A 23,558-nucleotide genomic window follows, 5' to 3' on the forward strand; every position below is an offset into this window, starting at 1 on the left:
TTTTTTTTAAAAGAGCAGAACTCTTGTTCGCCAAGGCTCCTTGTTCTTCTTTAATTACCAGCATGTGATTGGCTGTATTTTGTCACATGCTTGTTGTTTAATAAATTTTCTACAGCTTATCATACACACATGATGAGGATCATTATCTGTAATAAAAAACACAAGTGGCACAGACGTCACTGCATCAAAGTGGGATTTCATGTTAAGCAAGATCTTCTATTAATAGGTAATTAGTTATGGATTTGTTTTTGCTGCAGTAACTGATTTTTTCAGCTGAGTACTTCAGTCCATACTGAGTAACTGAGTAACTTGGGCTTACACTTGTCCAGTCACGTTTAGAATGAGGTTTTTCGTATGCATCTTTACTAGCTATTACACAGTGCGGAAGTATAAATACATGACTAGACTCTGTATATATGAAAGACATACAGACTGCAACTGTATTTACACAGTACAATTAGAATGCCCATATATGAGAAAGCACAGATTGAGGTACAGAGCAGGGGACAAAAACATTGCTATCCATTAGCATGTGGTGTACATTAAAAGATCTCATTATAGCAATGCCCAGATGCCAGGATATGGGCTGCCAAGCCTGATACATAGATCTATAAGATAACCACACTGGTGTGACACTGCTCTTATAGTCAAGATCTTAGGTTGACCATTCATCACTCTAATAGCCATTCTGCTGTATACATTTCCTATACATTCCTCAACCTTTCTTTGCACACTAGTGATACTGATCATCTAACCCTGCATACAGCTATTTATAGCATATCTTATGTTTACCTCCAATGTAATTTATTGATCTACACTACAATCCTGCCTTTTTTTAACAGAGAGAGTTGGAGGAAAATGAAAGAATCAACGTAGCTTTGAGCTTGCCAGGCTTTGATGGTGAACATGATTCAGCTGTACTGTATATACAGACCTCACTGTTCCTTTACTTATATCATGTTCTGACTCACTCAGTGGACTGTTACTGGTGCTTTGTTGCTCATCAACACACTTTTAATGCACCATACCTAATAGGATGAGACAGGTCTGTGCCGAATTTCAGTTCTCAAGGTCTCAACCTCAAAGGTACTTTCACACTGACACTGTTTTTTGCACTGTAACATGCTGCGATTGAAAGCCTATGAACAGTTTACACCTCACCAGTTGGGCTGCAATTCAACAGATTCTGTTGCAATCTAAAACATGCAGTGATTTTCTAGAGTCGCACACGTTGGCGCACACAATGCTAGTCAATAAAGGAGCACACTGGTCAGTTCCTTGTTTGCATGCATTTCATCGCATGCCACCACAAATGTTATTTCGTATTGTGTTAGGTGCAGCTCATAACACAACACAAGGCAACATCCCAGTGTTAAACTAGCCTTAAAGTGGACTCAAATTAAAAATACAACATTTCAGAAATAAAATCTATTTTCTAAATTATAATAATAAATAGCAGCCTTTTTTCAGCTGCATGATGAGAAATATAAAATATTTTACATTTATTGGAGGAACCCCTCCCTTCCTTTCATATTGCCGGGACAGAATCCCGGGAGTAGGTGGTGTCTGGCAAAGGAGGAATTGCTAATGGCTGCCACCTGTATAACCCTAGTTATGAAAAGAGAAGGGTGAAAAGCAGGCACTGAAATGCTCATAGCCTTGAAAGATTGTTTATTTATCTTTGTATGTGTCAGAGTGGTGCAACTAAATATTTTGAATTAAAACAAATGTTTGGTTTGAGTCCGTTTTAATAAAAAGAACAATGACTTAGTAGAAAAAGATTTCATGTTGGGGCCCACTCCCGATTTTTCAAATGGTGAAGTACCAAAATGTTCTTCCTGATGCCCGGAGCGATCCCGATTTGCCCTTAATTCTCTTGAATGCTTCCAAATCGTAGCAAAAATTTTTTACAACCACAGTGGAACCACCCCCATAAGCTTCCACTGTTGCAGCACTTTCCCAAAATCGGAAAGCACTGCTAGAAATGCTGTAGTGGGTCCCAGCCCTCACCTTTGTCGACATTTTTTAGTAACTGAGTTAACTAATTAATGACAACAGGATGGGCCATGGCATTCTGCAGAAAACGAATCTAATTTGCAGTTTAGGCCCTAAATGTTAGCTCTCCATCCAAAATAGCTATCTTTTTGTGTACAGCATTAGGCTGAACCATCTGCCATTTTCTTATATTAGGGAGACATTTAGATATCTGACAGAGATGAGATCAAGTTAAGACAAGTTTACTTTAGGTATGTTTTAAGGATTAGAAAATAATACACGTGTGTTTCAGATTAATCCATTCATGCTGAAAATAATATTCTCAACTAAAATGAAAATGTCAGAAGATTGTTGAAACGCCAGCCTATTTTCTTCAAGGATTTTACATCCCGGAGGTCCAGCCTTCCGCTTATTTCTAACCATTAATCACATGCATCATATCCCACACAGACTTACAATAAATGTTGTGGTCTCAGTCCACTGCTTATTACATTTCATTCGAATCATGCAAATGTTTGGAAATGATAATAAAAAAAGGACAGGCCTAATCTCTTTCCGGTGAGCTGCCGACATTCTGCCTCGGAGACAAGAGCCGGTTTCCCTTTCTAGTATGGCCTGCTAATGTATCCAAGATGTTCCCTTCAATGAATTCCTCATCCATCAAACTGCTGCACTGTCTACTCTTACAAATTGATTTTGTTAATTCAGCGGCAGATGCAAAGCTTGACATCAATATGACCTCCTCATTCATAAAAACTTAATTCTTCTGCTCTTAGCTTGATTTTAGGAGGAAATTTTCAATCTGCTCAGTGGAATCCATTAACACATTTAAGCAAACATGTCATATTGCAACTTAGGCTATGTAAGTAATATGTCAGTCTGATGCAGCTATCTGCTGTTACATATTGCTCACCAGATGAAGCAAATGGTTTGGCGGCCAATGCCCTGAGTAGTAATTACAACACAAGTACAAAATACACTTTGCTTTTTCTGTGCACAGTGTTGTTCCAGATGTTAATGAACTTGACATACACAGCTCATATTAGACAGTCTATTACAGTAAAAAAATGTGAAGAAAATCTACATAATACTACTTGTAAATTATTGTAATATTGTACTAATTTAAACAAGTCTTAAAGAGACACTGAAGCGAAAAAAAAATTATGATATTATGATTTGTATGTGTAGTACAGCTAAGAAATAAAACATTAAGATCAGATACATCAGTCTAATTGTTTCCAGTACAGGAAGAGTTGAGAAACTCCAGTTGTTATCTCTATGCAAACAAGCCATTAAGCTCTCCGACTAAGTTAGTCGTGGAGAGGGCTGTTATCTGACTTTTATTATCTCAACTGTAAGTGAACTGTTTACTTTTTCTCTGCTAGAGGAGAGGTCATTACTTCACAGACTGCTCTTAAAGAATTATTTTTAATGCTGAGTGTTGTGTAATCTGCACATATTATAGAATAATGCAATATTAGAAAAAACACTATATACCTGAAAATAAAAGTATGAGAATATTTCCTTTGCTGCTAATCTTCTAGAAATTATTCATAGTACACAACCAATTCATTATATCATATTTTTTTTTTCGCTTCAGTGTCTCTTTAAAACAGCACTTCAGGAAACGGCTAAATGCACTACAATTACCGTACATGCATGCCAATAAACAGAGTTACTGCACAGCCAGCCATGTGCCACTCAATCTCAGTGTAATAACAAGCAAGGATGTCACTTTGCCAACAAAGTTTCATATAGTCAAAGCCATGTTTTTCAAGTAGTAATGTATGTGTGAGAGATGGACCATAAGGAAGGCTGAGCACCAAAGAATCAACGCCTTCGAATTATGGTGCTGCAGAAGACTTTTGAGAATCCCTTGGACTGCAAGAGGATCCAATTATTCAATCCTTAAATAAATTAACCCTGATTGTTTATTGGTAGAAGCAATGCTGAAGATGAAGTACTTTGGACACACAATTAAAAGGTAGGGCTTATTGGAGGAGACCTTGATGGTGGGAAAGATCGATGGTAAAAGGAGGAGTGGATGACAGAGAATGAGATGAATATATAGTATCATGGAAGCAACAAACTTGAGCTTGGAGTAGCTTCAAGAGGCAGTAAAAGATTGAGACCCCATGGACCATAGCACACCAGGCCCCTCTAAGAGTTGGATATGACTGAATAGTGACTAAACTGTGGTCACTAGTGTACCTAGGTGGTTTCTAGGCAAAGCAGTAAGTTTGGGCATGATTCACAGCTCAGAAATTTAACTGCATCCTTGGTTGCACCATGTTAAATTAGAGCAAAAATAGCATTGTGAAGTTCTGCTACCATGTAGTGGGACTTAGCACACTCTGCTAGACTGAGCTCAGTAGGGCATCAGAGTTTAGATAAACTCTGGACTTATGAATGATGTGACTTCTAAGGGATAATTATCGGCCCAGGAAGGGGAGTGTAGGGTTGGATTGTAAATTATCGGGTTGCAGGATGGAGTGGGGTGATGGTTTTGAGTGGCTTTATGGTAGCTCGGCTGAGAGCAGTAGTGCACTGGAATTTTACTACACTGTAGCCCAACTTCGGGCTTTTTGAATATTGGGTTCAGGGGAGGTTAGTGTTGGAGTAGGTGGGGAGAGGTTAGTTTTAGGCGTTGATAGGGGAGGGTTAGTGTGAGAATTAGGTTGAAGAGGGTGATAGTAGAATATCCGTATAATTACAGTACTATCGGGGATAGGAGAATACCAGTAAAATTACCAATATTTTATTATCAGTATTAACTCACTCCCATTTTTCCAAGTGCCCCTATTACATGTATGTGTTTCTAAGTCCCAAACCCCAACTTACACTTTAAAAACAGCTAAACACAGCTTATTGTGTGTAAGCCAGTAGAGTCAGTATGTTAAACGTTAAACCTCATAAGTAACTTGGCAATCAGCCCGTTGTTGTGTGATTTCCTTTACTCAGTGCAGTGAAAGTTACGGATGTAAGAGCAGATTTCCCTGGTTTATATGTACTCTGTGTTACTTGTCTGGCTCCTGCTAACACCCAACATGGAAGTCTGAAGCTGAAGCTTTGTTTACATCATGGGATAATGAAGAGCTGCTGCAGAATAACTGTTTATCAGAACACAGCTTGCACAAGTTAGCTGGCCCAGTGACAGTCATGCCACCCACACTTCTGTATCCCAGCTACAGAACAAATTAGGTCAGGTCTTACAGAGAACTTACCAAAAAAAGAACTGAAACAGAATTGTATTTTGCTGTGTCAATGCCTAGCGTCTTGCAGTCACGATGACTTGGCTTTACGATGGAAAAATCCCATTAAGTAATATGCAAGATCCTGACCTAACATTCTTCTAAGCAGACTAAATTTTACTCACCCATGTAAGTAGTGCACACATCTGAAACGGCCTGTGCCAGCATTACACCAATTTCTATAGAGGCATGCATAGGTGGTCTAGGTAGTAAATGTGCACAATAGATGAAAAAGGTGGCGGAAGGTTTGATTGATTAAACCAGTTCCCATGCTTCTGGCCACCTCTGTTCTTTAGTCATGCACTGCATGTGTTCCTGCTACTCCACATGAAACATGCAGTATATGTCATGGGAAGTATTCAACAGCTTTATTGAACTTGGTTGCCTTTAACCCGGACAACTGTATACAAAATTACACTTAAAGAGAAACTCCGATCAAGATTGAACTTTATCCCACTCAGTAGGTGATACCCCCTTTTACATGAAAAAGCTATTCCTTTTCACAAACAGACCATCAGGGGGCGCTGTATGACTGATATTGTGGTGAAACCCCTCCTACAAGAAACTCTGAGGACCGTGGTACTCCTGGCAGTTTCCTGTCTGTGAACCTTGTTGCATTGTGGGAAATAGCTGTTTACAGCTGTTTCCAACTGCCGAAAAAGCATGCAGCAGCTACATCACCTGCCAACAGTAAAAATGTCACCATGTAATAAATGTCAGAATGTAAATCAGGGATTTAAAAGATTTTACCATGGGCAAACATTGACTAAATAATTTATAAATTATTGTAAAAATGAAGTACTTTTTTTTATTACATTATTTTCACTGGAGTTCCTCTTTAAAATCATCTTCATGGGAACTAAAGGCTGCTTCCAGTGCCAAAGTCAATGACATCTACCCAGAGGACTGTATATTTCCAAACTACCCTGCAACAGCAACTCACTTACATACTTACATTTACGTTCTATGGCTTCCCATTTAGGTACATCTTTTTTAATTCAATAAGAAATGCATATCATAGATAGCAATAGGATTACTGTTATATGCTTTCCGTTGTCTGCTTTTAATTGGAGGGCCTGTGACGTCAATGGAATTCATAAAGACCTAGATATCTTCCTGTTTACAGTCCCTCCACTTAGTTATGAGTTGATAAAGATATCTTTAACTTCCAGCAGTTCCAATATTCTACATTAAAGCTAAAGCCCTATTTATTGTCTAGCTCTGCTTAAAATGAAGGCATTTCATTTTATTATTTAAAAATATATAAATAAAGGTAATAACTTTAGGAAAGTAAGCCTGGCGTGCTTATATGGTCTACCCACTGCTGTCTGTGTGTAAAGAAAAAGAAAGCAGTAAATGCCCTAATGCAGCCCTAGCACTCTTGCAGCCATGCTTGGCTAAAAACAATGAGACCCCCAAGGCTATAGGCACAAGGTATGTAACATATGAGGAAACCAAGGAAATAAACAACTAACTAATTTATTAGATTCTCTCTTTTGTGGCTCTGTAAGTGCAAAAGGGAATTCCTCAACACAACTTGCTATATTATCTAAAGGTTAAAAGCTATACTGTATGTCATCAGCCCTGGGACCAAGGGGCAAAGTTGTAATAAAACCAAAGTGTAACCTCACACTATCTGACAGGAGAAAAAAAAGGAATATTTCACCTACATGAGAATCAGACACTATTATCACAATTCTGCCAGGGTCAGTTTTGTTTATTAAAATAAACATTGGGAAGTAGGGGCATGATTGCAATTCATGGTGCCTCTCGGCAAAACTTTGATGAATTCCCTTTGCTCCTGCCTAATACAGCTATGTATCCCTTGCAGTGCCACCCCTTTCCCCCAGTATTGGCATTTCCTTTCACAGTTCCATCTTTACCCCAGAAAAAAGTCAGACCGTTAGAAGTCATGATTCTCCCCTTCAAAAAAAAACCCTGTATCCAACCCCCCCCCCCCCCCCCCACACACACACACACACAAGCTAGTGCTAATGTCAGTCACATGCTCCTGTTTCATTACAGCAGCACCAAAACAGTATTAGTTTCTTCATACTGTACATAAATTCATCCTAAACCACCTTAATTCTCCTGTCTAGACTTGCTTTGTTTTTTTTTTTACCAAGTTTTCTCCCACTTCCATTTTTCTTCCAATGTAAAATGTAAAAAAAACCCTCTAATCACCTTCATTTTGAAGAAACTGACTGTTGTTACCAATGTGTAAACTGGGGGATGGGGCTGTGAAGGGGGTGCTATCACTACTCCTCCCAGACAGGACGCAGATAACAGCATGGCTGAGATGCCACTTAAAGAGACTCTGAAGCCTCTAAAAAAATCAGTCTTTATTACAAAATCCACTTTAATATATTAGTCCTACCTAAACCGCCGCATTCCCGCCGCTCTAATCTAACTAAATCCCCCCAAACTCCCTTGGGGGGCAATACGGGCAGCGCTTCCGTGAGAGGCAGAGCTATGAGCTGCAGCTCTGTCTCTCAGCACGTCTGTCAGCATGGATCGCCACCTCTCCCCGTCCTCTCAGTCTTCCTTCACTGAGAGGGGCGGGGGAGAGGCGGAGATCCGCCGCTGACAGACGCGTGTGAGGCAGGGCTGCAGCTCATAGCTCTGCCTCACACGGAAGAGTAGAGGGCAGCAAAATCCACGACCAAGAAAGTGCTGGATTTTGCAGGGGAGAGGGAGGGTGAGTTAGGGGGGATTTAGATTACAGCCGCAGGGATGCGGCGGTTTAGGTAGGGCTAATATGTTAAAGAGGATTTTGTTAGGATTTTTAAGAGACTTCAGTGTCTCTTTAAAACCTCTCCAAACATTAAGGTATTTAAAAGCTTTATTAAGTTCGATAAGAAGAGGAGGGAGGTGAGTTTGTCGTACCCTTCTGACCTAATGCTACCTTTCTCACTCAACCTTATTTCACACATGGCTGCAAGGTTTTTTACCTTTACAAATATTATACAGATAATATCCCTCTGAGGGACAGTTAGTGACAAGACAATAAACTCTGTACAGCGCTGCATAATATGTCGGCGCTATATAAATACTTAATTAAATAAATGAAATGAAATCATCATTCCTACTGATCCAGGGAGCAAAAAAAGTAAAGGACTGCTACATTGGCCACATATCTATAAGCCACCGCACTCACGGTCACCAGATTGCGACCTTACACATGATTTGAAGTACTGCACATGTTTTTTTTTTCTTCATTTTAGACAAAACTGTCCATTTCCTTTTTTAAATATACATTCTATACATAATATGTAGTTTTGTATGTCTTTATTCTGTGTCCTTATCTAAAGTCTACCTTTAAAGGGATACTGTAGGGAGGTCGGGGGAAAATGAGCTGAACTTACCTGGGGCTTCTAATGGTCCCCCGCAGACATCCTGTGTTGGCGCAGCCACTCACCAATTCTCCGGACCCACCTCCGGTTCACTTCTGGAATTTCTGACTTTAAAGTCAGAAAACCAATGCGCCTGCACGCCCGTGTCCTCGCTCCCGCTGATGTCACCAGGAGTGTACTGCGCAGACACAGACCATACTGGGCCTGCGCTGTGCGCTCTTGATGACATCAGCGGGATCGAGGACATGGCAACGCAGGCGCAGTGGTTTTCAGACTTTAAAGTCTGAAATTCCAGAAGTGAACCGGAGGCGGGGCCAGAGCATCGGTGAGTGGCTGCGCCAACACAGGATGTCTGCGTGGGACCGTTAGAAGCCCCGGGTAAGTTCAACTCATTTTCCCCTGACCTCCCTACAGTATCCCTTTAAGCCTCGTACTCACGAGGCACAAATGTTGCCAGTCGCAAAAAAAAAAAAAAAAAAACGGTGACAGCTCGTCCCCAGGTCCCTCTGAGCAACAGTCGTACACACGGCGCACAGAGGGACACAGATTCGGCAGAAGCTGTCGCTGAAGGTCCCTCCCCCCCCGCCGGAAGCTCTGCTCACTGTGTGTGTGTTGCTGTTGCTAGTCCGCATACACATGGCAGACTAGCGACAGTTGCGGCGAAGTTGCGGTGACAGCTGTAGCAGGCTAATCGCCTGGCGACAGCTCTAAGTAGCGACGGTTCGGGGCACGCGCGTCATACACACGGGGTTGCCACGTGGTTGCAGCGACAGTTGTTACATTATATTTGAGTCTCAGTAAGAGTATCTGGAAAAAGTGATTGATAGGTCTGGCTATAAACTAAGATGAAAGAGAGAGATTTTATTAGTAAGAAAGATTTAACTATCAGGGCCCTGATTTAAATTACTTTTCTCCTTACTTTTCTCTCAGGATGTGTTTTTTTCCTCCTATTAATATAGCACCCTTTCCTCACCTAGCAAGCCAAAAATTGCTAAAAATTTAGGTAATAAAAGTCAAACTAGAGTTGAATTTGGACAACATATTTTAAGTACATTTTGTATGCTGAAGAAAATATTTGATTGGTAAGGCATGAAAACCTCTCATGTGAGAAAAGCTGAGAGACAAGTTCATTGAATTAAGATCCATATGTCTGTTCCAGCTAGATTCTGTAAATAAACATATAAGGAAGTGCAAGGTGGTGCAAAAATGGCTTGGCTGGTCCCTGCTTGTTTTCCTATCAGGTTGATATAAATTGTGTGGCAGATCAGGTGACCATCACATGGTACACGGCCATTGTGAAGCATTTATGAACAAGGAGGCATGTACATTGTTTTATGCATTCTGTAAACAACTGCAAATAACGCTGGAGCTACATAAATATGCAAAATAAATGATAAACTAGTAAAGTATAAAACAAGAGCACTACACTAACAATGACACCGTGATTGTCTGCCAGCTACCCCATTATCATTATATGCATACATAACCACAATGAGTAAGTAATAATGACATTTTCCATACTATTTTCCATTAGGACAGTTAGGCACTTTTTAATATATTTCTAAGTGGAGGAAAAATGTGATCATGTTTGAGAATGAAAGTTGGAGAAAATGCCATCATTTTAGTTTTATAATGGTTTGCGTTACCTTTCTGCTTGTAATTCTCTGCCACCTGCTGTCACTTATATGAGCTCATGTGCTGCAAGCAATTCTGACATTTATTATCCTGACCATAAACCCAGGAGAGGAACACTCATTTATCAGCAGGAGTCTAGACCAATACTCTCGCCTTGTTTGTTCAGGAGAATTTGGCTAGAAGTAAATAATACTGCAACCTCTGGCTACCAGTGCCTTCTTCCCTGCAATAATTTACTGAAGAACAAATAGGATAGGATAGATAGATAGACAACAGATAGTTATATTGAATCAAATTGACAGGTAAATATCAAAAGCCATTCAGTCTAGCTTGGACACGATTTTAACAAGCTACTAAAACAGCTATCAGTTCTCAATGGACATTTGTCTTTTTATCCTTATTACACATTTCTAAAGCACAAGCATATTCCATTGTGCTTTGCAAACTGCAATGACACAGAAAAACTATACATACATTTACATGATACAAGGCTTATGCAGATAATGCACAGTCATTCAGTACAACCGCTAAGAGGTGTATAACTGGGGGACAAGACAATATATAGCAATACCAGGACACAATAGGAGGGGTGGCACTGCCTTATGGCCTCTTTCACATTAGACATTGAATAGGCTGCGGCGTGTCGTCGGGAATCTGCGGTGTAACACTGAGTAGCGGCGGTAGTAATTCATTAATCCGACGGGAAACCGCCAATTCCCGACGATAAAATGCTCCCGGGTGCGTCGTACCGTAACACATCGATGAATAATAATAATATTTTGTGTACATACTGCCTGCATGGATCTAGGAGAACATTTGTGAACAGAGTTGGGCTTTGAACAGTTTTGAAGTATTTTAGGCTTGCACTGCGTGATCCTACTCAGAAATCTGAACTGTAGCAAAGCAGGCAATATCATTTGTATAACCAGAAATCTACAAATATTCTTACAAAGTAACATAAAGAGACTAGGCTGGGATGAATAAGCAGTCTTGGCAGTATCAGCATTACATTTATTTCCAGCAACAAGGCCACAGTATACGTCTATAGGTGAAAGCTAGTACATTCTATAACTTTTTCAGATTATGAAATCAAACATACCTTTCGTGGTTTTACTTTATCATGGTGATCATATTGAAAAATGCCTTTATAGCTAAGTCCCAGCCACCAGGGAATTCCTTGTTTGTCCTGTAAAACGGAGGCATATTAATATGAAGTAATAAACTACACATACTGGTAGATATAATAAAAGGATTCTTGACATGCATTTTACATACATCCTTGACTTAAATGTACCATACATAGATACAGTGTATTAAAAACATCTCCATCAAATTTCTATTGCTATACAGGTAAAAATAAGGCAATTATTTGCATTATATGCAGATGAGAGTATGATGGGCGCAGGGTTGAGCATTGTGATGCAATACAAAGCTAGCAGTAGTGATGTTCTGATTCTTCTGAAATCTGATTGAGTTTCTAACGGCAATCTAATGGAAACAATAAATATCTAGGAGATATCAATCATTTACTTGATCTTGTAAAAACTGAGTTGTCTATGGAAGGGTTTTCTCAATAGCATTATTCCCTTTTATTAGTAAATAGGCTTTTACTAATACTGGGAGCATACAGTAAGAACAAGAGCTCTGCCATGCATATAGTATAGTCAGTTGTGAGGTGTGTCACAGCTGTCCACACACTATTAACGTGAATACACAAGCAGGCGCAATGGAAGACACAGAGGTATATATATACTTTTTATTATAATATGGTGTAGTGCTAGCATACCTTTTTATAAACAATATTTATATATTGGTTTATTGTTATATTACTTTTAACATCATTAGTAAAATACATGTACTTTAAACAGATGTTGTCCATACCTAATAAGAAGGTATGAGCATCTATAATTAAAAACAAATTCCCTTGCTTCTTCCGACATACTTTTTCATTGATGTGGGTAACTGGCCTATATGGTACATAAGCCTTGGAGTTGTTGGCTCTATTATTCCTACACAGATTAAGACAGCTGTCACCGTACTTCTAAACAGGATAATGTTTCAATAACAGTGACACAAAGCTGTCTCAAAGTGGAGCCTGGAAATGACATACTGTAGACAGACATGTGACGCTACATAACCTATATTCAGCTGTTCCAAGACGAATGTTAGTAGCTGCTGCCAAATGTAAAGCATGGATTGTTTCACAGATGCAGCCGGGTATCTGCAAGCAGCGCTGAGGGAAGGCAGTCTACACAGTCATCATGGCTGGTTCCCACTTGGATCATAAATCGCGAATCGCAGCAAGAAGTTTTTTGATTTTGAGGCATATCTGCAATTGTGATTCACATTCAAGAGAACTAGAAGCACATCCAAAATGCTGCATGCATCACATTGGCTACTAATGCAAATTGGAAATGCTGCAGTGAGAATGATCCCATACATATGCTGATCACTGCCAATCAGCAAAGCTCTGAAATGCGCCCCAGTGTGACCCAGCCCTTACAATCACAGACCAGAGAGTCGGCTGAATCAAGCTTTTGTTAAGGTCTATCTATACCCATGGAAAGATTTTGTCTGTCATTTTGACAGATGATGGTTCATTCCGTGCGACATCGCATATCCATTATTTAATGAAAATTCATTAGTCGTCGGTTAAAGGTGGCCTTCAAGCCACAACACTTATTTGTTTTAAAAGACTGTCATGATGGATCATATCATGTTTTAAAAAATCGTTTACTTTGAATGGTCGTTTTTCATCCTGTTGTTTGCATCACACCACTTCCAATGTTGAACAATAGGTAGATCGTGGAACGACTGTTCACCAACTGAGTTCAACCATCTATTTTAGGAACTTAGCTTTACACAAGGTGCAATGTGGCATTTCTGAGACAAAGAATGAACTTGTCAGACAGAGGGATGTCAACCACTGCCTCATGTGCATCCATATGGAGAACTTGCAATATGTTGTCATTGTTTTGTATTCTAGATATTAAATCCCCATTAACCAAGAGGCTTATTCAGTTCAGATGAGGTAAAAAAATACAAAAAAGTGTAAATGTAAGGCTTGGGCCCACTGAAAATCATGAAGTACAATAGCTGTACACTTTGGTAGCGATTCATGCACCATTATCTGGATCAATTTCCAGTACTTTTGAAGTGTTCTCATAAAGCTGTGGGCAGCGCGGTGGCGTAGTGGTTAGCGCTCTCGCCTTGCAGCGATGGGTCCCTGGTTCAAATCCCAGCCAGGTCAACACCTGCAAGGAGTTTGTATGTTCTCCTGTATCTGCATGGGTTTCCTCCCACATCCCAAAAACATACAGATAAGTTCCTTGGCTTCCCCCTAAATTTGCCCTATGATACATACACTACACAATACATACATAGACATAGGACTATAGTAGGGATTAGATTGTAAAACCCCTCAGAGGGACAGTTAAGTGACAAGACAATATACTCTGTACAGCGCTGCGTAAGATGTTGGCGATATATAGATACTCAATAATAATAATAAAGCTAGCAATTTGTACAGCAAATGCAATTTTCCTTTTTTTTCTTTTTGTTGGCTGTGGGTAGCAAAATCACTTTCTATTAGCGTTTGAAAAGCAATTTTGCAGAGCTCCTATACCTAGTATTGGAGCACAATCGCTCCAAAAATGTGTGCATCTGACCAAAAGGCACTGCAGTCATTAAGTCAAAATGATCAAATCATCATCCTGAAAGCAGATAAGGGGGGAGCCACTGTGGTTCAGGATAGAGCACTTTATATTGCAGAAGGTCTAAGACAACTCCAAATACAGGGTCACTATGTTAAGTGTGCTGCTGATCCTACATGGGATATTAAGAAAAAGATTGATATGTTGATTAATGATGCAATGTTGAACGGTCTCATTACTAAAAATACAGTTGACTTTTTGAGTGTGGAATCTCCTAGAATACCTTTATTGTACTTATTGCCAAAGATCCATAAAGGTCTGGAAAACCCACCTGGTCGCCCCATTGTGTCCGCTATAGGGTCATTGCTCTACCCTCTATCTAAATTTGTGGATGTGTATTTGCAAGACTTGGTAAAGGCAATACCGGTGTGTTTAAAGGACACCACAGACTTGCTACAAAGATTGGGAACACTCAGGCAGGTGTCAGGTTTGGTTTTAGCCACACTTGATGTACAGAGCTTATTCACCTCAATCCCGCATGAGGAAGGGATGGATGTGGTAGAAGATGCATTACTGGACACCACAATGAACCATCACCTGATATACTTTGTCCTCGATTGCCTAGAGTTAGTACTGAGGAATAATTACTTTAAATTTTGTGATGATTTTTATTTACAGAAACAGAGCACGAGCATGGGGTCCCCTGTAGCTCCCTCTTTTGCAAACCTTTTCATGCATAAACTAGAGAAATCAATGTTTATTGAGAATCCCAAATATTGTCACATGATACACGGGTATCTGCGGTTTGTGGATGATATTCTAATTTTATGGAAGGGTCCAGTGGAAACTCTGAGGGAAATGGTGGATGAGGCAAATCATGCGCATCCAACCATTAAGTTTACGTTGGAACACTCCACAGAGGTTATCCACTATCTAGATGTGGCGATCTCGGTTTCACCCCAGGGGTTACATACGGATTTGTATACAAAACCGACTGATCGCAACAATCTTTTAAGAACGGACAGTTTCCATAACTCCGCAGTGGTAAAAGGTATCCCTAAGGGGCAATATCTTAGGGCAAGGAGAGTCGCATCCACAGACCATGGATACAGAGTTGCTGCAGAACGGATTACTAACAGATTTCTAGAGAAGGGGTACAAGAAAGGTGAGCTTGAGAAAGTGGAGAAGGAGGTGGCTCAAATCTCAAGAGATAACCTATTGAATAGTAGTAGACAGGGGAACAACCAGAGTAAAAACAAGATTCCGTTCGTACAGACATTCTGTAAACAGTCTGGAATGATTAAGGGGGTCGTTATGAAGTATTGGCCCATACTTCAGCATGACCCAAGTTTTGGAATGTTATTCACTGAGCCACCCTTATTCTCCTACAAGAAAGGTAAAACAATACGTGACAGGGTGAGCAGGGTTGATCTGTCAACCAGGAAACAATGTATTGGTGATCTGACAGGGAAAAGGGGTACTTTTCCCTGTTTGGAGTGCAATTGCTGCCATGCAATTATAAAAGGCGCTTATGTTGAACATCCATACTCTGGTGTCAGAATAAAGATTAACTCAATGTATACATGCAACAGCATGTTTGTTGTTTATGCCTTGAAATGCCCTTGTGGGATGTTCTATGTGGGTAAAACCACCAGAATAGTAAAATCTAGGATTCAGGAGCATAAGGGTGACATTCGTGGTTATAAGCCAGGAGAAAAAAGCTGTGACACCCCAGTAGCCCGACATTTTTTTGAATGCGGACATAGGGTGTCACAGTTAAGATGGCTAGTTTTGGACCACGTACCACCGCTGCAGAGAGGTGGGAACAGAGACCGGATTCTCCTACAGAAGGAGGCCCGGTGGATGAGAAAGTTGGAGTCCATCAACCCCAAGGGGATGAATGAAATGTTCAGCTTGAAATGTTTTTTATGATGCTGTATTATGTGTTACTGACTTAATTTCTCTCTCTCTCTCCAATCCCCAGGTATTAATGGGACACACACCATCGTGATTGGTTGGGGGTGTCGGTTGGAGGGTGGTAAGATGGATCTGTGGTCCAAATATTTGCAACAGAAGTTTTTCGCAGTATTGTCTGTATTAGGTTTACCTAAGATGCAGTAATTTGATTTGTTAATCAGGTTTACCGAGGTAGACGGATATAGTAATGCCTCTGATCAGTGCCCTAAGGGGTTAACAAGACTTTGGACTGTGTGATGTCAGTGATCAGCTGACTTGTCAGCTGACAAGATGGAGGTGGTCCAATTTAGGGTGTGGTGGTTAGAAGTATGTATTTATTCACTGTGTGCCATTCAATGTATGTACACCTGATGAAGGGGATATGCCCCGAAACATGTCGTGTATTACTGGGATTTGATAAAACGCAAGTTTGAAGCCAATTGAGTGCCTCCTTCGTATTTACTAAATCGCTCCAAAAATGCAGGACCCGCCATTGAGATTTGGGGAATTCAATTGATTGCCATTGCTGACAATACCAAAGTGTGTCTAAAACAGCTCCTGTGGGTCCCAGCCCTAAAGGTGTTTGTTATACATTTCTGTCTATTCCTTTATTTCACATGAATTGAGGATGTAATTTGGGTTGTGGTGATTGAGAATACCAAAAGAAAATGTGCAACTGAAACAGCCTTATTCTCATCTGGCTCATAGACAAACGCGGGGGGTGGATTACAGCTGCCCAGAATCCCCCCTCAGACCAGGGCCGGTGCAGTGTCTGGGGACAGGCACATGTTAAGACACCAGAATATCTGCAGGCATTCTGCAGCTCACAGCACTGACCCCTTTTTTCCCTGCTACAGTTGACTTTGGATGGAGCCAAGGTTACCACCTCATCCCTTTAAATAACGACACATCTAAGTTATACAGGTTCTGGGACTACTCACACATAATCAGTGCTTAAACTGCATCTAACTAGCCGCAAAGCATCAGAGCTGGGTCAAGGTCCTCCAGCAACCAAGGCTGATACAGCAAAGTGCGCCCCTCCATTCTTCCCACCCCAGCCGTCACACACTGATTGCTATTAGACTAAGAGGCGCCACAGGGCCCCCATCCTTCCTTACACCTTAATCTCCAGTTATGTGGCTTGCGGTCACTGCTATGTATCCCCTTTTCTTATTTCTCTCTGCTTCAAATGTATTAGGGGAATGATAGCTGAGCGAGTTGTGCGCCCCCTCCTACACTGCGCCTTGAGGCTGGAGCCTCTCTCGCCTCTGCCTCGGCCCAGCCCTGCAAAGCATGTATAATTCATATGTGCCGGTATTTAAAGGGATGAGGTGGCAACCCTGGATGGAGCAGCAGCATGTGTACAGAGCATGGAGCAGTTCTGGGGAACTTAACAGTCAGGTATGAGCACAGCCCTGTGCCCTGCTGTGTGAATGCTTCACTTCCCTGTTCATTAGCAATGTTGGCTGTCCTCATTATTAACTGTATCCCAAGTGTCGTAAATAATCGTCAGATCCTGTCAGTCGGGTGGGAAATTGCATTATTTGCACCCAGCATGATGTCCTACCACATTATTATACTGTGTTGTGCAGGGCTGAGGGAGACCTTTCAGGAATCCCCCCTTTGAAAATCCTGGGTTTGCCCCTATGGCTATACCATGACAAATGGATAATGACAAGCCCTTCACAGACACACCTTATTTATATTGCTTATTTATGTCTTGTTGTGCTATTGACACCATTCTTGTCAGTGTACTAATGAAGACTATTTTACCTGAGGACACAGAGTTCTAAAGTGTTATATAAAGTGCCTAGCTGTTTTCCGAAGCTGCTAGATTGGCTGGTAAAAAGCAGGTATCATAAACCTAGTTATTTAGTCTCTAATCTGCTCATTCAGCCATTAACATGACAAACATCCACAGCACAAAGGCAGCTATAAAACTACAGCATAAAATAATTACTAAGGTCATCATCATATGTGCTTACTATCTTTTTAGTTATAATTTGGTATGCAGAGCAGATGAATGGTATGTGCAAACACACAATTATTGTCACCTGCAGGGATTGGAGCTCAATCCGTCAGGCGACAGTTCAGGGTCAAGTTCTGTACAGATGCTTCATTAGCCCAGAGGTTAGCATTGTGTTCTGTCTCTATGGAGGGAGGAAGAGGGCCAATGGCATGGTGCATTACAGAGTAACATGGAGTGGGCAGGGTGAATAGACACCCAATGGCAAGGGAGATAGATTCTTGGCAGAGGCTGACCAGACTGACATTCAAGAGCAATAATCATCTAGTGTGTGTACAAGGCTCAAGTCTAAAAAGGCAAGCATGCCTATAATAGTCAACCTTTATACTGACCCTTTATGCACCGACCATTTAGAGACATGCACATTTACCAGGAAAATAGAGAAGCAATCCAGAGCAGCAAATGTACACAATATCAATGTAAAACATTTATCTCCTGATTTATGTATGGCATGTTTAGCCAGTGTGCAAAAGGGCCAGAACATTTGTTAGTTATTACTGCTGTCGGGGTAACCATTGGTAAAAACTGCCCTCACCTCCTGCCCCAGTGACCTACAGGGGTCTTATGGGAAATTTGCTGGAAGTTAGAAAACAACAGACAAAAATGTGTTTATAACTCTTCCCTACACTGAAAGACAAAGTTTTCATTTCATAGCCATCACTGACCCAAGAGATTTATACCATTTGTCTGTCAGACAAGAATGTGAGAAGATGGGGGTAATAATAAAAACGAATGAAAGAAACTGAAATGGTGGCCATACAGATTTAAAAAGCCATCCGATGTAGCAAACAGATCAATCTCTCTCTGAATCTGATCAGAGAAGGATAGGAATCCCCCATACTCTGCACACAGACTATCAATAGATTTCACTATGAAATCTTTTTAAAAATCTAAGGAACTGCAGTGGACCATCAATCTAGCAACGGTTTTCTGTTGCGTTCGATTAATCAAAATTTACCATGCAGTTCCAATGTAATTTCAATCAATTTTGCCACAGAATTATCTAGACTGTGATCGATGCAGCTTGTTGCATAACAGATACCCGGCATATTTGATCGGTGGGATCAAATCTGCCAGTAAAAATTGATGCATGTATGGCCAGCTTAACCCTATTCCTTGCTTTGTAAAGTAGGTATTAGTATATACCGTAAGTGAACGTGCTGGGAGGACTTGGGCTCAAGCCACGTCCCCGGTACGGTAAACAGCCAGAGTTGTACGAAGGAGGAGGAGGGTGCGTGATCAACGCTGGAAAGAGCCACGATGGTGTGTAGTACTACAGATGCACATATCACAGCGCTGCAGGGGGATCAAGTGGCAGGTGCGGTGGCAGAGCGATCGGGAGGGAGTTAAGGGGAGTTCAGAGCATGCTTTATTAATTTACCTATACACTCGCTATATACAGGGGGAATATGACTGTATATACAATAGCTATATACTGGGGGGATCTGGCTACATATATTAACTACACAAATGGGGGAATGTGACTGACTATATATACTGGCTATATGGGGGGGGGCGGGAGGGGGGGTACTGGCTATTTACAGGGGGGTCTGAATATATACTGCCTATATACAGGGGGGATCTGAATATATACTTTGGCTATATACTGGGCGGATCTGACTATATATACGTTAGCTATATACTGGAGGGGGGGGGGGAATCTGGCTATATATATATATATATATATATATATATATATATATATATATATATATATATATATATATATATACTAAGTATATAAATGGGAGGGACTGGCTATTTACAGGGGGATCTGAACATATATACTGCCTATATACAGGGGGATCTGAATATATACATTGGCTATATACAGGGGGGATCTGACTATATATACTGGCTATATATTTAGTATAGACTATATAGTATGGACTGGGGGCAACTTTTCAAGGCTACCTATAATGGGGCAACTATTCCAGACTACCTATACTCGGGGCAACCATACTACTCTGCCTATACTGGGGGTCAACTATTCTAGGCTACCTATACTGGAGGCAACTATTCCACGCTACCTATACGGGGGCACCTATAACTGGCATTAACCACCGTGGCGTGCTCAGCACGCCACACTCACTCCTTTCCTTTTTTGGGGGGGGGGAGGGGGTTCATTTAATACCTAGCAGCCGTTGTCAAATGACCTAGGTACACCACTGCTGGGAACACGTAATACTTGTCTTTGTGTCTTAGCTATATTGGGGATACTTAATACCTTTCATAGCTAAAGTCTAATGCCAGGAATACACAATGAGATTTTTCAGCAGATTTACTGTCCGATAGATTTTCCGATCGTTCTTCTATTCGATTTCCATTCACTTCTATGAGAAATCGATCAGAAAAATGATTGAAAATAAGATCAGACATGTCTGAAACCAACTATATGCCAAAAAATCTCATGGTGTATTCCCAGCATTAGTCACAGAACTGCATTTACCGTGTGGTAGAGGTAGGTCTAATTATGGGAGGTAAAAGACATGCAAATATGCACCTTATTTCACTTCAGAATTCAAGTGTGAGGTATTTTATCACAAAATACCACACATTTTTAGTCGAAAATTACCTCATGAAAATTACATGAGATAAAACTTTACTTAAACTACCAGAATTCAAAAGTTGATTTACCTCATGAGGTAAATCCAATTCCACGATGTAATTATCAACTAAACGCTACCAGAATTGAGCCCATTAGCCTCAATTCACTAAGCAGTTTAGACTAGTCTACAGATGGTTTTTAGTTTACTGATAGTTTAGTGTAATGTTTTAGACCTGTTTTTAGACCTGGTCTAACATTCAGTAATTACACAATTCACAAAGGTAAACAAGGAGTAACCATGCCCACTTTTTCTGACAGAGATTAGACCAGCTGATTTCGTCGGTAAAGTAATTCTGTGAGGTATTTTAGATGTGAGGATGGAACCTTTTGAATTAATTATGCAGGAGTTTAATTGTATGCAAAGGAGAGCTCATGAGAGAACACGGATTTCAGTCATAGCTACTTGTTTGTGAATTGCATCTTTTGATCCTTTCCCCTGCTTTACCAACCTAATTGCCAAATGGTTTAGACCAGGTCTAACAACAGGTCTAAAACATTTGGTAATAGTGAATTCCCCTTTGATGCAACTGACCAAACCATCAGTAGACTAAAAACCATCAGTAGACTTGTCTAAACTGCTTAGTGAATTGAGGCCATAATAGAGTATATTTTGTTCTCCAAATAAAAAAAAGCTGATAAAAGTCCTTATCAACAGGAAATGGGCAGCTATGGCTAGGAGTAAATCTGTGTCAGCCAATTAAGCACATTATCCATCTTATGTTATGCCAGTAATCACTTATGTAAGTCTCCAGAGAGATTCCTGCTATCGTCTTATCAATATTTCAACAACATTATTTTTGTTACAGACAGTATAGCTAGAAAGCATAGAAAATTATAGGAAGGGGTGAAGGTGCAGAGGTCAGAGTTTACCACAGTACTCAGTTATCTTCAAATTATTCCAAGTTGATGAAGGATTATGCAAATTTTGCATACAAATGTAAGCATCTTGAAAGTGGACCGATTGAATCCTGCCAAGGATGCATTTCTATAATCCTACGTTAACGCAGAATTATCTGCATCTCATTGACTATCCCTACTCATCATTATAAACTAATGCCACTGCTTAAGTGCTCCCAAGTAAAATGGTAGTGATGGTCATGGTAGTGGGGGAGTCAGAGGTAGTGCTTATAAGTTGCTAAAGGCACTTAAAAACAAAAGGTGTTTGTTTTGCTGCACTCTATAGATGAACCTAGGTAGTGTCCTGTTTGAGAAGTACTATCATTTAATACCCTATCTCGCCTGTAAATGCAGGATATAGCTTCTCAGGCCATAAGCCATCTTTGTTTACATAAAATTACATTGCACTGACACCTGTGTGTCTGTTCTTTATGTGCTCCAGGCTGGAACAACTATTCAAATGCACATAAACCTCCTAAAGTAATACAGTGTGTTCCAATAATGGCAGCATAAGCTATTTTGTAATCCTTTATTCTGCTTCAGCTTTTGCTTTTTCAAAAAACAGTAGAATCCCTTTATAATAAACTCCAAGGTACATGGAAAAATAATTTACTATATCACAAGTTTAGTATATGCCTGAATCTGCATGATGCATTGTAACCAACAATTTAAGAGCGAACCGGTGACCTGTTTATCAGTCTGGAGTATTCCCATTTGTTGTCATCTTTGGCACAGGATAAGGCACAATCCATTTTATATGACCAAAACAAGCATACATTTACAAGTGCTTTGCTTACCTTAACTGCAAAATAATGCACTCCATACGTGGGAAGTGATTCTACAACACTCATGTAACTGGAAGATAAAAATCACATGGTAACTATTAAGCTGAACAAGAATCAGCATACAGCAAAGCTTTCCATTCAATGGTATTACAAACACACAGATGTCTACAGAGATCGTAGCAAGAAAACTGTGATGTGGCTTTTTAGCCTCATTTTCTAGTATAGATTTTTACTCCAGATTTATCATATTACAGATTCACTATTATAATTAAACTCTGCAAAGCAGTTTTTTTTTATAGGAACTTGTCTCTAAACTATATCTGATCTAAACAGTGGTCAGTTAATTTCATCATAATAACTAATAGAAGAATGGATTTTAAACATAAAAACCTTCAGCAATTCAGTACTAATGCATACATTTTTTAAGTACAGTACATTTATGATATAAATATTATTTATTCAGTACCACAAACCAAGAGAAAGCCCTACCTGTCCTAAAAATATATCAACATTGTTCATGTCAGGTGATCAGTGAAAGTCACACATTTAATGCCTTATACACACCATACAATTTCCTTTCAGATCGACAGGTCGAATCAATAATTTTGAAAAGGCATGATCGGATTTCAGATCTACTGTTATTTCTGATCACTTCTGTACGATCGGAAAATGGATTGGAAACCTAATTGGACCTGTTGGAAATTATCAATTTGAGCCACCGATCTGATAGAAAATTGCATGGTGTACCAGGAATAAAAGCAAAGAGGTGTGTGGTGTTTGCATTGCTGGTAGTTAAGTTTACAAAACACACTTTATTTTTTAGAGCAAGTTTACAAAATTCACTTTATTTTTTAGATTGTTCTAACTACAAGGCCACCAAAGACTTTTCCAATGGCTTGGTGACAATATTCAGTTCAGTGTTCAGTGACTCTCCTCTGGGTACTACTGAGTACTACTTGTCCCCCCCCCCAACCCCACTTGATGCACTTGCACTTATTTTTTTCTATCCACTTATACGCTTTTCCCATTTTCTTAATTCCAGCACTATTTTGATCAAGGATTATACAGTGGTGTGAAAAACTATTTGCCCCCTTCCTGATTTCTTATTCTTTTGCATGTTTGTCACACTTAAATGTTTCTGCTCATCAAAAACCGTTAACTATTAGTCAAAGATAACATAATTGAACACAAAATGCAGTTTTAAATGATGTTTTTTATTATTTAGTGAGAAAAAAACCTACATGGCCCTGTGTGAAAAAGAAATTGCCCCCTGAACCTAATAACTGGTTGGGCCACCCTTAGCAGCAATAACTGCAATCAAGCGTTTGCGATAACTTGCAACAAGTCTTTTACAGTGCTCTGGAGGAATTTTGGCCCACTCATCTTTGCAGAATTGTTG

The 23,558-nt window shown here is 40.1% G+C and overlaps 1 protein-coding gene across 7 annotated transcripts in view; it reads right to left on the bottom strand.

The window, feature by feature from the left end:
• FRMD4A (FERM domain containing 4A) overlaps window positions 1-23,558 on the bottom strand; it is a 527,110-nt gene that overhangs the window by 76,022 nt on the left and 427,530 nt on the right. For all 7 annotated transcript variants that reach the window (XM_068276150.1, XM_068276149.1, XM_068276145.1 and 4 more), the window contains exons 10-11: window positions 22,172-22,229; window positions 11,334-11,420 (exon numbers count right to left, since the gene is read on the bottom strand). In XM_068276150.1, coding sequence (XP_068132251.1) covers window positions 11,334-11,420; window positions 22,172-22,229 — 145 coding nt within the window. The remainder of the gene's footprint in view (window positions 1-11,333; window positions 11,421-22,171; window positions 22,230-23,558) is intronic.

Source organism: Hyperolius riggenbachi, chromosome 3 (genome assembly GCF_040937935.1).
Source record: "Hyperolius riggenbachi isolate aHypRig1 chromosome 3, aHypRig1.pri, whole genome shotgun sequence".
Lineage (NCBI taxonomy): Eukaryota > Metazoa > Chordata > Amphibia > Anura > Hyperoliidae > Hyperolius > Hyperolius riggenbachi.